The sequence below is a fragment of the Diceros bicornis genome, chromosome 23 (assembly GCF_020826845.1).
Source record: "Diceros bicornis minor isolate mBicDic1 chromosome 23, mDicBic1.mat.cur, whole genome shotgun sequence".
Taxonomy (NCBI): Eukaryota; Metazoa; Chordata; class Mammalia; order Perissodactyla; family Rhinocerotidae; genus Diceros; species Diceros bicornis.
In genome coordinates, this window is record NC_080762.1 from 48,565,935 (window position 1) to 48,582,230 (window position 16,296).

General features: G+C 34.5%; 1 protein-coding gene across 3 annotated transcripts in view; it reads right to left on the reverse strand.

Moving 5' to 3' along the window:
• The window catches only part of DOP1A (DOP1 leucine zipper like protein A), a 92,330-nt gene that overhangs the window by 54,052 nt on the left and 21,982 nt on the right, over positions 1-16,296 (reverse strand). For all 3 annotated transcript variants that reach the window (XM_058566699.1, XM_058566697.1, XM_058566698.1), the window contains exons 3-6: positions 13,673-13,854; positions 9,362-9,532; positions 6,905-7,098; positions 2,922-3,016 (exon numbers count right to left, since the gene is read on the reverse strand). In XM_058566699.1, coding sequence (XP_058422682.1) covers positions 2,922-3,016; positions 6,905-7,098; positions 9,362-9,532; positions 13,673-13,854 — 642 coding nt within the window. The remainder of the gene's footprint in view (positions 1-2,921; positions 3,017-6,904; positions 7,099-9,361; positions 9,533-13,672; positions 13,855-16,296) is intronic.

Sequence of the window (16,296 nt, forward strand, 5' to 3'; positions counted from 1 at the left end):
CCCTGAAAGAATGACTGATGCAAACTGTGATTATTTAGGCTTGGGTGCATGGCAGATATTTTCTCAAAAATAAACAAAGTAAGCCTGTCACTTCAAGGAAAACAATAAATATTCATCGTTACAAACAATAAAATTTAAGCTTCCAAGAGAACATTAGAATTTCAGAAAATTTGTATTTGGCTGGAAATTGTATTGTGTTGAATTGAATTGAATTGGCTTGAAAGCTTCCTAACATCTAAAAAACTTTACTGATGAGATCAGTGGTGACAGTAATAAATGTGACAGTTTGTTATTCTATAATGAAATGTGTTAACATTTAGAAGATCTGCATAATTCAGTAAACCAACATTTTCCAAATAACCAAGCATGATGTTACGAAAGTATGTATGGGTAAAAGATCCATTAAAAGTGCAAGACAGATCAGTGGAGTTTAATAAAACAGAATACAAAAAGTTGATTGATATGGTTTTAGATTCCATAACACAACTAATTTTTTAAAACTACAGCTTGTTGAGTTTTGGTGTAGCATCAAAGACGAAGGTGCTATTTTAACGGAAAAGACTATTGAAATACTCCTCCTTTTTCCAACTTACACATCAATGTAAGATCAGATTTTCTTCATATAGTTCAACCAAAAGAAAAAAAATCACAACAGGTTGAATGCAGAAGCAGATATGAACATTCTGCTTTCTACTATTAGGCCAGACATTAAAGAGATTTGCAAAAATATAAAGCAATGTTACTCTATTCACTAATTTTTTTTTTAATATGTTGGAAAATAGTTACTTTCATAAGATGTTATTTATGTTAATGCAATAACTTTGTTATTGTTATTTTTAAATGAATTAGTAAATACTAAGAAATTTCTCAGTTTCAATCTCTAATGATAAATATAGAAGACTCTAACCTACATAAATAAAAGATGTTTTTGGATCCTCAATATTCTTAAAGAGTGCAATGGGATCCTGAAACTAAAGCATTTCAGAACTAATGAGCTATCTGTTCAACATCAGATATGTAGATTATAGATATTGTCACAAACTCTTAAAAAGTACAAATGTCTCCCAATCTTATTTTGAGAGAAAAACTGCTCTTAAGAAAGTAAGAAGTCACTTCTTGATTACTATTGACATTGTCACATATTTCTAATATAGAAAAAAATTCCACTGTAATTTCAAAGGTGGTACTACTAGAGATTAGGGTCAACTTTCCATGAAATAAATAAAAAGAGTCTAACAAGTTGCAACTGCTGAAGCTCCTAACGGCAATCACTCTTGTGGGATAAGGTAATGAAGGTTCTCAAGTTAAAATTACAATGAATACTTGCTAAGTGTCTATTATATGCAATACATAGAAAGAGGGAAAGTGGGGAACAAAGATGACTTTGTCATGATCCTTATTCTCAGGTGATTTAATGATGTGGTACAGTAATGGAGGGAAGAGTGTTAGAATTGGGTCTGGGTAGGGTATATACTTTAAAAAAACACATTCAACATAGCTACTGTTTTCATCATATAAATTATAGAAGGTAAGGCTTGAGAAAATCTTCTTGGTTGGTAGGGATACAGAGGAGGTGGAGTAAAAAAGTACTGAAGGAAGCTTAGGCTGAAAAATGGTTAAGAAACACTGGTCTAGTGAGATTACAAATTAAGTTCTTTCCAATTTAACTCTACTATGACTTAATTCCTCAAATCTTATTGAGTCACCTAACAGTGTACTGAAAAACTAACAATGTTGAATGTTTGCAAGGGAAAAAAGTAATGGGAAGGTTTAAGAGTAAAGGTCAATAATTTTTTTCAATAAAGGGCCATATAATAAGTATTTTAGGTTTTTGAGCCACATACCTTCCTTTGACATATTCTTCGTTTTCTTTTACGAGCCTTTAAAGAAGTAAAAATCATTTCTATCTTTTGGGCTGTTTGCCCACCCTTATACTAATAAGTTCAGACTACATTGAGATGTCTCGGTGGGCATTTCTGTGAAAAGCCAGTGGCAGAACAAAGGCCCCTGGTTTAGGGATGAAAAGTCTCAGAATAGAAACTGGGGGTGGTTTATGTCCTAATTAGGGACAGTATAGACAATGAAGTGTAAAATTCTTCAGTTATTAATAATTCAATTTGAAACTGAATAAATAAAGAAAAATTTGAGCATTGCCGATCATAATGAAAACTCACTACTTATCTACTAACCACAGGTCTTACAGAAATTCCAAATAATAGTCTTTTCTGCTAATAACTTTTAAGAAATAAACTTATTTGTCCAAGATAAAAACTCTCTATATCTTATTACTTTTGTTAGGCATATAGTTCCACCATTCTGAATGCTTACATACTAAGCATTGCTCTAAATCACTCCTCATTAAGGTTTAGAACTCAAAAGAATCTGAATGACTTCTTGAAAAATGAGGACACTGATTAAGTTTCAGCAACGAAATGCTTCATTGATGATTTGTTAAGTTAGTTGCTTTCCATTGTAATAAAAGTACTAGAGAATGTTACAATGACTAAATATTTGGCTTTCAAATTACAGCCAACTCTGCTAAGGGTCTGGAATACATCCGGAAATCACCAAACCAAGAAAAGATAACATCAGGACAGAGATAACAGCTGCATAGAAGGCCTGGGTCTCAGAGTCTTGGCTCACTCAGAACTAACAATGAGTACCTCTTGCTTTTTATAGTTAGAACTTTTTTTTTTTTAAATGTATAAAGTAATCTATTTCAATTTCCATATTCTTATCAAAATCAATAAATCTTTTTTCTTCAAAATTTTCACAAGTTCCACTCATTAAAAAAGAACTTGTTTTCTATGTACTTACTGGTTTATAAAATAAAAGAATCCAACTTAAAAATAACTAGACATCAAAAATCTCTATGACTTTCCAAAGAACGCCTTATATTAATATCAGCATTAATGTTTTACCTGACTCATGTGGAACGGAAAACAGAAGAGTATGAGGTCCAGTGTGCTTCTCTGTACAAGTACACTTGAGTCCTGCACCGAAGTACTTACTGCTTCTACCTGAAATAAGAGAGCCTTTAATACCTACAATCTATTACACTGGGAAATATTTACCATGAAAATGTAAAAACTCTTCATTTTCTCCCATAAATAAAATATGCTTCTCAGCATCTTTTCAATAATTAAAAGTAATTAAATTATTTCAAATAGGTAAAAATTACTATGATGGTTTAAAACTTGAGCACAAAAGAATATACAGCAGAGAGATTCCCTCCCATCTGTCTCCCAACCACCCAATTTCCTTTTTGCAAGCAACCAGTATTACTAGTGATATTTTCTGCAAATGTAAGTAAATAAAAACATACATGCATATATCCCAAACTCTGCCTTTTTAACAATATATTCTGGAGATCTTTTCTTATCATTACATAAAAAACTTCATTATTTTTTTTATGGCCAAAGTGCTTTATTTCATAGATAAACTCTACTTTATTTAACTAGGTTCTAAGGATGGACATTTATACCATTTGTAAACATTTACTATTGTAAATAATGCTGCAATATACTTATGTAACGTACAAGCACATCTGTAGGATAAATCCCTCAAAGGAGAAGTGCCAGGTCTTAAGGTACATGCAGTTGCAATTTAATAGTGTAATGCTTTCTATTAAGGTTACATATATTCATAATCCCATCAGCTATGCATGACAACTTCTGTTTTTCCACATTTACCCATGTATGTTTTATTTTTGCCAATCTGATATATGAAAACTGGTATATTGGTGTATTTTAAATTTTTAATTCTCTTATAAATAATGTTGAGTACCTTTTCATGTGTTTGTATTATTTTTATTTCTTTTAGGTTAATTATCTGTTCAAATCCATTTTTCTACTTGATTGTTAATATTTATTTATTTATAGTAGTTCTTTGATTAGGAAGATTAGTCCTTTGACTGTGATGTGTTGCAAATAATTTTCCAATTATGGCATTTGTTTTTTTAAAGAAATTTACAAAAATGATTTGTTTAAAGCTTCCATTAAGTTGTTAAAAGGAAATATAATAATACATTTTAAAAACTGCATAAAAATAATATAGCCATTTTGGACAATCGTTTGGCAGTTTCTTGTAAACTTAAACATACATTAGAAGAAAACGTAGGAGTAAATCTATGTGACCTTGGAATACACACAATTTCTTAGATAATATCTAACACCAAAAGCACAAACAGCAAAAGAAAAACCAGACAAATTGGACTTGATCAAAATTAAAACTTTTGTGCTTCCAAGGACATTATCAAGAGAGTGAGAAAATCCATAGAATAGGGGAAAATATTTTCAAATTATACATATGAGTTTGATATCCAAAATATGTAAAAAAATCTACAATTCAACAACAAAAAGAGAAATAACCGAATTTAAATAATGGGCAAAGAATATGAATAGAGGGCCGGCCCCACGGCTTAGCGGTTAAGTGTGCGTGCTCCGCTGCTGGCTGCCCGGGGTTTGGATCCCGGGCGCGCACTGACGCGCTGCTTCTACGGCTATGCTGAGGCCGCGTCCCACGTACAGCGACTGGAAGGATGTGCAGCTATGGCATACAACTATCTACTGGGGCTTTGGGGGAAAAAAATAAAAATGAATAAAATTATTAAAAGAAAAAAAGAATATGAACAGACATTTCTCCAAAGAAGATATAAAAATGGCCACCATAACCACAAGAAAATATGCTCAATATCATTAGTCATTAGTGAAATGCAAATCAAAACTACAATAAGATAACACTTCACATCTACTAAGATGGCTATAATAAAAAAGACAGACAATAACAAGTATTGACAAGGATGTGGAGAAATGGAAACCCTCATATATTGCTGGTGGAAATATAAATTGGTGCAATCATTTTGGAAAAGAGTTTGCCAGGTCCTTAAAAAGTTAAACATAGAGTTAGCACCATATGACCCAGCAATTCCACTACTAGGTATATACCCAAAAGAAATGAAAACATATGTCTACACAAAAACTTACATATGAATGTTCATAAAGCATTATTCATAACAGCCAAAGGTAGAAGTAACCCAAAAGTCCATCAACTGATGAATAAATAAAGTGTGGAACACAATGGAATATTATTCAACAATAAAAAGGAATAAAGTACTGATACGTGCTTCAATGTGGATGAATCTTAAAAATACGATGGTAAGTGAAAGAAGCCATTCATGAAAGATCACATATTGTATAATTCCATTTATATGAAATGTCCAGAATAGGCAAATTTATAGAAACAGAAAGTAGATTAGTGATTCCCAGGTGACAGAAGTGAAGGGGAAACGTGGTGTGATTAATAGGTATGAAGTTTCATTTTTGGGACAAGAGAATGTTCTGGAATTAGGTAGTGGTAATAGTTGCACAACTTCATGAATATACTAAAAACCACTGCATTGTACAATGTTAAAAGGGTAAATTTTATGGTATGTGAATTATATCTCAATAAAATTGTTATAAAAACAAGTTAAACATACATTTACCATGTGAACCAGGAATCCCATTCCTAGGTATTTTCCCAAGAAATAAAAGCATATGTCTATACAAACAACTGTATGCAAATGTTTATAGTGGCTTTATTTATAACTATCCAAAACTGGAAACTCACATGTCCATTAATCAGTAAATAAAGAAACTATGGTACATTCATTCAATACTACACAGCAAGATAAAGGAACAAACAACCGATATATGCAAAAACATGGATGAATCTCAAATGTGTTACACAAAGTGAAAGAAACCAGAATACATGGCTCACACTGTATGTGTCCATTCATGTAACATGTACATGTCCATTCATGTAACATTCTGGAAAAAGCACAACTATAGGAACAGAAGACAGACGAATGTTTGCAAGGGCCTGGTAGTGTAGGGAAAAGTGAGTGACTACAAACAGGCACAAAAGAACTTTTTGGGGTGATGTAAATGTTCTATATCTTGATTGTAGCATTGGTTACATGACTGCATGCATTTGTCAGAATTCATACAACTGTACACATAAGATGAGTTAATTTCAGTGTATGTTAATTATACTTTAATAAATATAACCAAAAATCTGCACAAAAATCTCAGTCATTTCATAATCATACAGGGAAAAAGTAAAGGATGATTAATCAAAAATTTTTTTTAACTTTTCAAAACGACCCTTGAGGGATTGTTTTTTAATTCTTGTTCATTTTAAGAGAATAGCGCTCTATAGAGATACAAGGTTTCCTTCTGTTCTTAATTTGGAAATTAAAAAGTATAAGCAGGGGCCTGCCCAGTGGCGCAGTGGTTAAATTCGCGTGCTTCGCTTCGGCGGTGGCCTGGGGTTAGCAGGTTTGGATCCCAGGTGTGGACCTACGCACCACTCATCAAGCCATGCTGTGGCAGGTGTCCCACATACAAAGAAGAGGAAGATGGGCACAGATGTTAGCCCAGGGCCAATCTTCCTCAGCAAAAAGAGGAGGATTGGCAACAGATGTTAGCTCAGGGTTAATCTTTCTCACACACACACAAAAAATGTATAAGCAGGCAATCAATGTGATTTTTTCTACTCTTTCCCTGTCTGCTTTAGCACTATGTCCTCTTACACAAATACCACACAGATTCTGGCTATCACTTTGTCTAAAATCTATCTTTCCTATAAGAAAAGCTATGATCAAAGAGAAGGCCCACTTCAGAATAATAAAATGAATGTAGCTATGTTAACAGTAGTCTGATCAGTTAGCAAGATGGTAAAAAAGACCATTAATTTGCTTGAATAACAGATAATGGAGATAACATATAAATAATTACTTTTCCATGAAAAAAACTTTAGCTCCATGAAAATAGGAACTTTGTGGCATGATTCTCAATATTTGTCTGGAATAGTGTGCCTAGCTTTAAAGAAGCATTTGTTAAATGAGCCACCATATATAGACCTACCATTAGCTCAATATCACTGCCAATTATATACAGTTGATCTTCCATGGAAAGCTTCCTGTTCAAATGGGCGAGAACATACGTGATTCCAGGTAAACGCACAGCAGGACTGGTGAGAAGACTACCCCAGAGAGCACTGTAAAATGCTGACTGGTCCACTGCAGCAGCAACCTTTTCCAACAATGTGTTTGTTCTGAGGTACAAAAAAGGGGTTTAAGAAGGGAAACATTTAGTTTCATATTGTTAAAAATAAATCATTATTCTCTTCCAGAATGTGTGAAGGCATTGATACTATAGACATATGCTCTGCCCTGGAGACAAGTGTGAAAGACTGGAAGAAGCACATACTTTAGAATCAGATGACTGGATTTAAGACCTGGCTCCACCATTTACAAGCTGTATAATTTAGGGAAATCACTCAATCTTTTTTCAGTTCAGTTTCCTCAACCATCAAATGAAGATAACAAAAATACCACAAGTCCTATCTACCTCGGTGGGCTGTTAAACACCATACACATTTTAGTTAATAGTAATCCTATAGCAGAACATATCTTCTGTGGATTTTCTACAAAATCTTAAAGGACATTTCCAAATGTTTCCATCTCTTTGAGATCATACTATGTAATTCACAACAACTTTAATGAATTAGACCTATGACAAAATCAAGGATGCATTATTGCTTTATTAAGGATTACATCTCAAGATTAATTACTTTTAATTTCTTTTAGCATAACAATTTAATACAGAAAAATCTATTACACTGTAGCACAGCAGAGTCAGAATCAAGAGAATCTGATGATAAGTTCTACTGTTTACTTGCTATATGATTTAATACTAACACTGTAATCCCTTCTGGCCTCAATTTATCTATGCATTAAAAGAAGAACATGTTTACAAATCCTTTTATAGAACTTGTGTGGAATAACTGGCAAAACATAATGCTATGGTCTGAATGTTTGTGTCCCCTCAAAATTCCTATGTTAAAAACATTATTTTCCAAAGGTGATGGTATTAGGAGGCAGAGCCTTTGGGAGGTGCTTCAGTCATGAGGGTGGAGCCCTCATGAATGAGATTAGTGTTCTTACGAAAGAAACCCCACAGAGCTCCACAGCCCCTTCTACTACGTGAAGACACAGGGAGAAGGCTCCAGCTATGAACCAGGAAGAGGGCTCTCACTAGAACACGACCATGCTGGTGCCTTGATCTTTGACTTCCAGACTTCAGAACTGTGAGAAATAAATTTCTGTTGTTTATAAGCTACCCAGTCTGTGGTATTTTGTTATAGCAGCCGAAAGGGACGAAGACACATAACAAGATAAATCATAGGGATACCACTGTCATAAAGACCATTATTCATTTCTATGCTAAATTCTTAATTGTAACTAGCAGAGTTATAAAGTGGTACTGATTCTACGCTCCCCTTAGGGGAATTAATATAACAATTTAAAACAAAACTGATTTATAAACTAAATAAAATCTCACATTATGTTACAAAATGTGACTTACAAAAAGGTAAGTTAATAAAAGCAAATGATTGGCTTTGAGGACAAAATTATTTTTTCTCTAAGTAGCTTATAAGGGTAATCCAATATTTTCAGGTTTAGATTCTTACTGCATTATGGGAGCAGATGAAATACAATAAAATAGAGTAGATGGTCAATGAATAGAATAAACTATTTAAATTTAAATAATTAAGTGTACTGATAAAATAAGTTTGGCATTTTCTATTTTTGCCACCTCAACTCAAATTACAAAATTTATAAGAATATCAGTAACGAGATATTAAAGATACTTAATGCCATCATGCATTGTCTACAACTATTAACTTCCAAAGAAATAACAGGCTCCAAAATAGATCAAATCATTTTCTTCAAAAAGTGAAAATATCAAGATTATCATGTCAACAGCTAGTGAAACACCACTACACTAGGTGCCAGGCTATTTTCCAACCATTAACACTTTAAAAACTTTTGGCACACAGCCCAATTTTCCATTCTTTTTATTAATCAAAATGTCCCACCCATTGTATTATTATTTTAAATTATAGGTTATAATTTTTTGAGTGACATATGTGGTTGGGCACTGGATTAAGTGATTTTATTACAATAACACAATGAAATAGGTATTGTGCTTGTTTTATAGATGAAGAAACTGAAAAAAGTTCAGAAACGTTAAAAAAAGCTTTCCTAAGCTCATACAATGTCTGTCACCCCAGGAGTTGAACTCAGTCCATCTACCTCCCAAGTCTGTGCTCTTACTACCTAGCTATGTTTTCAGAGTGATACACAGATTAGACAAACTGCAACAATTTTTGTGCTATAGAAATCTTCAGGTGATATACTGAAGTGTCTAGAATACTAATTTTTGTGATGTTAAAACATTATTGATATAAGAATGCTTGTGGACAAATCCATGACTTTGATTACTTAGCTGTACCAATAATACCACCATCTTACCTCTCATAATACTCTGATCCTTCTTCTAAGCCAGGGAGAATACCAGTTAGCAATCCTTGTAGACCAGGCTTCAGTGTTTTACCCAAAGGCAGGTAATAGATCTCATACAAACTTAGCAATGTTGGTTTCACAGACATGGCAGCATTTGCAAGAAGAGGAAATAATCCAGAACTATTTAAAAAAATAAAAACATGAACAAGTACACACCAACAAACTGGACAACCTACAAGAAATGGAAAAATTCTTAGAAACATACAACCTACCAAGAATCTGGAAGAAATATAAAGTCTGAATAGACCAATTACTAGTAAGGAGATTGAACCAGTAACCAAAAATCTCCCAGTGAAGAAAAACGCAGGACCAGATGGCTTCACTGGTGAATTTTACCAAACATTTAAAGAAGAATGAATGCCAATCCTTCTCAAACTCTTCCAAAAAAATCAAGGAGGAGGGGACACTCCCAAACTCATTTTATGAGGCCAGCATCACCCTGACACCAAAGGCAGAAAAAGACACTACAAGAAAACAAAACTACAGGCCAATATCCCTGATGAACATAGATGCAGAAATTCTCAGTGAAATAGTCACATGCCGCATAACAATGTTTCAGTCAATGATGGACCGCACATACAATGGTGGTCCCATAAGATTAGTACCACATAGCCTAGGTATGTAGTAGGCTATATGATCTAGATTTGTGTACACAGACTCTATGAAGTTCGCACAATGACGTATTTCTCAGAATGTATCCCCATCACTAAGCGATGCACGACTATACTAGCAATCCAAATTCAGCAGCACATTAAAAGATCCTTCACCATGATCAAGTGGGATTTATCCCTGGGATATAAGGATGGTTCAACATACACAAAATCAACATGATATATCATATTAATAGAATGAAAGAAAAAATCACACAATCATCTCAATAGACACAGAAAAAGCATTTGACAAAACTTAGCATCCATTCATGATAAAAACTCTCAACAAATTGGCCATAGAAAGAATATACTTCAACATAAAAAAGGCCATATATGGCAAGCTCACAGTTAACATTATACACAATGGTGCAAGCTTGAAAGCTTTTCCTCTAAGGTCAGGAACAAGACAAGAGTGCTCATTCTCACCACTCCTATTCAACATAGGACTGGGAACATAGTACTCCTAGCCAGAGCAATCAGGCAAGAAAAAGAAATAATAGGCATCAAAACTGGAAAGAAAGAAGTAAAACTGTCTCTATTCGCAGATGACATGATTTCATATATAGAAAATCCTAAAGACTCCACCAAAAAACTGTTAGATCTAATCAATGAATTCAGTAAAGTTTAAGGATACAAAATCAACGTACAAAAATCAGTAGCATTCCTATACACTAACAACAAATTATCTGAAAAAGAAAGAAAGAAAACAATCCCATTTACAATATCATCAAATACAATAAAATACTTAGGAATAAATTTAACCAAGGAGGTAAAAGATCTGTACACTGACTAAGGCATTAATGAAAGAAACTGAAGAACACACAAGTAAATGGAAAGATGTTCCATGTCCATGGTTTGGAAGAATTAATATTGTGAAAATATCCATACTACTGAAAGCCATCTACAGATTCAACCCAATTCCTATCTAGATTTCAATGGCATTTTTTACAAAAACAGAAAAAACAATCCTAAAATTCATTTGGAAATATAAAGACCCTGACTAGCCAAAGCAATCCTGAGATATAAGAATAAAGCTGGAGGTAGCATACTTTCTGGTTTCAAACTATACTACAAAGCTAAAGTAATCAAAACAGTATGATATTGGCATAAATACAAACATATGTAACTATGTGAGGTGATGAAATGTGTTAACTAAACTTACTGTGGTAATCATTTCACAATATATACATATATCAAATCATTATGTTGAACATCTTAAACTTATACAATGTCATTGTAGGGGCACTAGCCTATGTGCCCTCTAACAACCATGTGTCCTTCTGGCCCCCTTCTGGGCAGGATATCAAATACCATCTGGTATTTGTAACAATCTAGGGCCTGCCCAACCCCAATCTGCTTATGTCAAAGAATATCACATCTTGAAGGAACCTAGAGTGCTTCCACGTGAGCTACTGGTCCTTGGAATGCTGGTCATGCAAAGACAGTCCCTCTGGGCAAGCACACAGCCTTTGTTCCCCTGCCTATATAAGCAACCCTCTCTCTGCTCACGGTAGCAGGTGCACAATTTCATCCAGCTGGCTGCTCCTGGACTCCCTGTACGTTAAGTCCCAATAAACCCTTATGTCTCGTATGCTGTCTCCGGGTCTTTTCTTCGGTCTCTCCACAACCTATCTCACCCTGCTCACACAACTGGGTGTGTGGTCAGACAGTTATATATCAATTATATCTCAATAAGGATGGGGGAAAAAAGAAAACATTTTACATATAGATGAAAAAAAGAGAGAGAGAGAGAATTAGAGACCTGGAAGCTATGTAAGAGGAAATTACCCAGAATGCAGTACATAGACAAGAAGTTTCAAAATAGGGAAGACAGGTTAAGAGATGGGGCAAGCCAGAGTGAGATCTAACATATGTTTAATCATACTTACAAAAAAGGGGAGAGAGAATAGATGGAGTAAAGGCAATTTGAAGCAATTCTTGAACTGATTAAAGGAACTGATTCATAGATTTAAAAATCCCAATGAATCCAAACCAGAATAAATAAAAAGATATCTACCCCTAAATATATCACAGTAAAACTCAGAGTATTAAAGATAAAGATATAGAGGAAGGGCTATTTCAGATACAGTGATTAGGGAAGTCTTCCTTGAGGAGTTGCTATTTGATCAGAGACCCACATTGGAGAATTAGAGGGTGAGGGAAAAGCAAAGAAAATGAGGAAGAATAAACAAAGAGACCTGCGTTACCAGAATGGAATCAACTGGGGGGAAATTGGTAGCAGCTGAAGGTGATTGACAAAACTAGCACCAAGGTATATAAAACCGTAGAAGCCATGGTAAGGACTTTGAATTTTTCTTTTAAGTGTGACAGGAAGAAGACAATGGGGGTTTTTAGCAGGAGAATGACATTATCTATTTAATGTATTAAAAAGTTTACTCTAGTGTGTGGAGAAGAGTATGAGAGAATAAGAATAGATGTTGTGTGAATGTTAGGAGGCCAGCAACAAAAGACCAGGCTAGAGATGATGCTCACTTAGAGTGGATGCTGCTAGTGAAGGCAGAGGGAAGTAAATGTGTTTGGGACATATATCAGAACAATAGCTAACATTTATTGAGCGCTTTCCTTATGCTGCACATTGTTCTAAGCACTTTACATATATTAACTCTCTTAATTCTATTAACAATCTATGAAATTGGTAATCTTATTCCCATTTTGCAGATGAGAACACACAGGCAAAGGTGAAGAAAATGTCCCAAGATCACAGAACTAGTTAGCAGTAAAGACAAATCATTAGACTCCACTGCCTCTGCTCTTACCCACTAGGAGAGAGAACTCTTAGTGACAGAAGGTACATGGGAGGAAGGAGAATATGGGCAAGGAAAACAAGATATCAGGTGTAACTCTCAGATTTCAGGCTTGCATAAATGGAATGGACAATGGTGCCTTTTACTGAGCTTTAGTGCATTGCAGAAGGCCAGGTTTATAGGAGAAGAGGATGAGTTTAGTTTAGAAGAAGTTGAGCTTCAATTGCCTTTCAAGATCCACACAGAGACGGCAAGTAAGCCAGGAATTTAAAGCAGAAGCTAACACTGGTGATGGCAAGCTGGGAGTCAGCATATAAAAGATAAATCACAGGCATGGATAAGCTTGCCCAAAGAGAGAATATAAAGTGAAAACATAAGGTACAGGACTAAGCAAGCCCTAAGAAACTCCATATGTAGAGTATAGAGAAAGGAGGAAAGGCTAGTAAAGTGACCAAGAAAGTAACTAAAATGGAGAATGTGGTATCACAGAAGCTAAGGGAAAAAAATATTTCAGCAGAGAATGGTCAACAACGTTGAAAGCTGTGGCAAGTAATCAAGGTATCATATTTTTCTCAGGGTAGTTCTCAAGCTTAAAAGGCAGAACGCACTGCAGTCTCAACAGTTTTGAATAAAAACTTTTCATAAATGACATGTAAGAAGAAAAAACACCTTACATTAAGGAATATTCTAAATTTTTCTGAATCACTTAACTATCAAAACATTTAAGATCAATATCTGAAAACCTCCATCCTTGAATTTTCAATTTTTTAACTTTTACTGCAAAAAGCAAAAAATAGTTAAAAAATATTTTATTTATATGTAAAGAGATATAAAATTATTCTTACCTATATAAAAAAAGATCTTTGGCAAGTCGCTTAGGTCCAATGATTTTGAAGATAATTTCATATGTTTCAAGTGCTTTCCGATGAACTCCACCTGGTAATGCTGGATGTAGACACTGGGCTAGGCGTTTGCCTATGGTCAGCTTTTTGGGTACTACCTGGTACTTTGCATTATTTTGTAAAACCTTGAAGAAAACATTTTAATTCAGTTGAGAACAAAAAATTTCATTTTATTTCCCTTTTTTAACACAGTATTATCAAAAATCCTTATAAGACCTTTTATACTCTAAAAAAATTAGAGAGGATAGCAATAAACTTTTGTTTTTGTCAGTTATATCTATCAGTGTATATTGTATTTGAAATTAAAACTGAGAATTTTAAAAAATATTTATTAATTAAAAAAAAAAAACCCATTGCATGTTAACAGAAATAACATCTTTTTATGAAAAATAACAGTATGTTCCAAAACAAATATATTCAGAAGAGAGGCACTGTTTTAGATTTTTGCAACTCTCTAATGTCAGTCAGCCTTCAATCCATTTTTTTTTTTTTTTGTGAGGAAGATCAGCCCGGAGCTAACATCCATGCTAATCCTCCTCTTTTTGCTGAGGAAGACCGGCTCTGAGCTAACATCTATTGCCAATACTCCTCCTTTTTTTTCTCCCCCAAAGCCCCAGTATATAGTTGTATGTCATAGTTGCACATCCTTCTAGTTGCTGTATGTGGGACGCGGCCTCAGCATGGCTGGAGACTTTGGTGTGCGCCCGGGATCCGAACCCGGGCCGCCAGTAGTGGAGCGCTTGAACTTAACCGTTAAGCCACAGGGCCAGCTCTTATTCTATTTTTGATACATCGTTTGAAATACATGAAGAAAACCGGACCTCAAAATAGATACATAGTTGGAAGAGGGACAACCACTGCTTTAGTTTATCATATTACAGCAAGTAATTCTAATGCTTACAAGAATCTACAGGAGATTATAATTGTCTATGTGTTTTTAATAACTTAGTTTCCCAATTGGACCAAACACATTTTGCTTTATTTATTCAACCATAATATTTCTTTAGAGATAATGATCAGAGTAGAATTTATAGAAGATCCTATCTTACAAACCACCCAAAGGATTAGTTATTTAAGTAACACAAAAAACTTATAAATGTAATTCTTCAAAGTATTATGGTAAAGTGCTGACTGAAATTATAAAACGAACACTGAGAATGAATACAGAATAATATACTAGAACTGAATTTAGAAGAACTACACAAGAAGTCCTTTATTTTACAAAATAAAGAGCTGAAGTTAAAACATATAAAATGAGGGGGCAGGCCCAGTGGCGCAAGCGGTTAAGTACGAGTGCTCCGCTTCAGTGGCCTGGAGTTCGCAGGTTCGGATCCCCGGCGCGCACCAACACACCGCTTGTCAAAGCCATGCTGTGGCGGCATCCCATATAAAGCGGAGGAAGATGGGCACAGATGTTAGCTCAGGACCAACCTTCCTCGGCAAAAAAAAGAGGAGGATTGGCATCGGATGTTAGCTCAGGGCTGATCTTCCTCACACACACACAAAAATAAGATAAAATGACCTGCCAAAGGCAGCACAGCATAAGAGTCAGCATATTAGATCACTCACTTCATAAAAAAAGTGGAGGCTCTAACTGAGGTCCACTTAGGTATAACATTTTCAATGTTCTTCCCACTACAAGCCTTTAATTTTAAATTGGATGTAATGAATGTAAATAAAATAACATCGATAAATGAAAAGCAAATTATGGGCAAAACACCAGTAAAGATACAGCTTTGAAAAACATTTTATTTTTTCAAACTAGCTGCCTTCCATTTCTAGAATATTAATTTGAATTTTGGACATGGAAGCAGGGTTATTATTATTATTTTTTGTGCGTGTGTGAGGAAGATCAGCCTTGACCTAACATCCGTTGACAATCCTCCACTTTTTGCTGAGGAAGATTGGCCCTGGGCTAACATCCGTGTCCATCTACCTCCACTTTATATGGGATGCCGCCACAGCATGGCCTGACAAGCGGTGCGTGGGTGCACGCCCAGCATCCGGACCTGGGCTGCCAGCAGCGGAGCGCGAGCACTTAAGCGCCACGCCATGGGGGCCGGCCCCGCAGAGTCAACATTTACGTTTATTTTAAAGAAAGTTATAATTATTACCAGAAGTACCTCTGTAGAAGGAAATTTAATGATATATAATATAAAATGCTTCAAAAAAGAAATTCTATTAATATCAAATAAGATGAAACAAAAAGCAAAATATAGCACCAATTTCTAGAAGCATTTCTGAGTTTGAAAACTTATTTAAATGACGTGAAAATTTATTGAGGTATATTAGTAAACAAAATTTTATAATAAAACACGTATTTTTATTATAAAATGAAATAAACATGTATTTTTATTATAAAATGAAATATTATTAAAGACATGACTATCTTTAAAAAAAATATTTATTTTCTAAATATAAAATCCTTGCCTTATGTCACCACAATATTAGGAAAGTTTCATTAATCACTTGCATATCCTACTTTGTGTCACCTGGATACAGTGAAATCTATTTTCATGAATACTAATTAACTATAAAAAACTAATTATGCACTTAATTAGGCAATT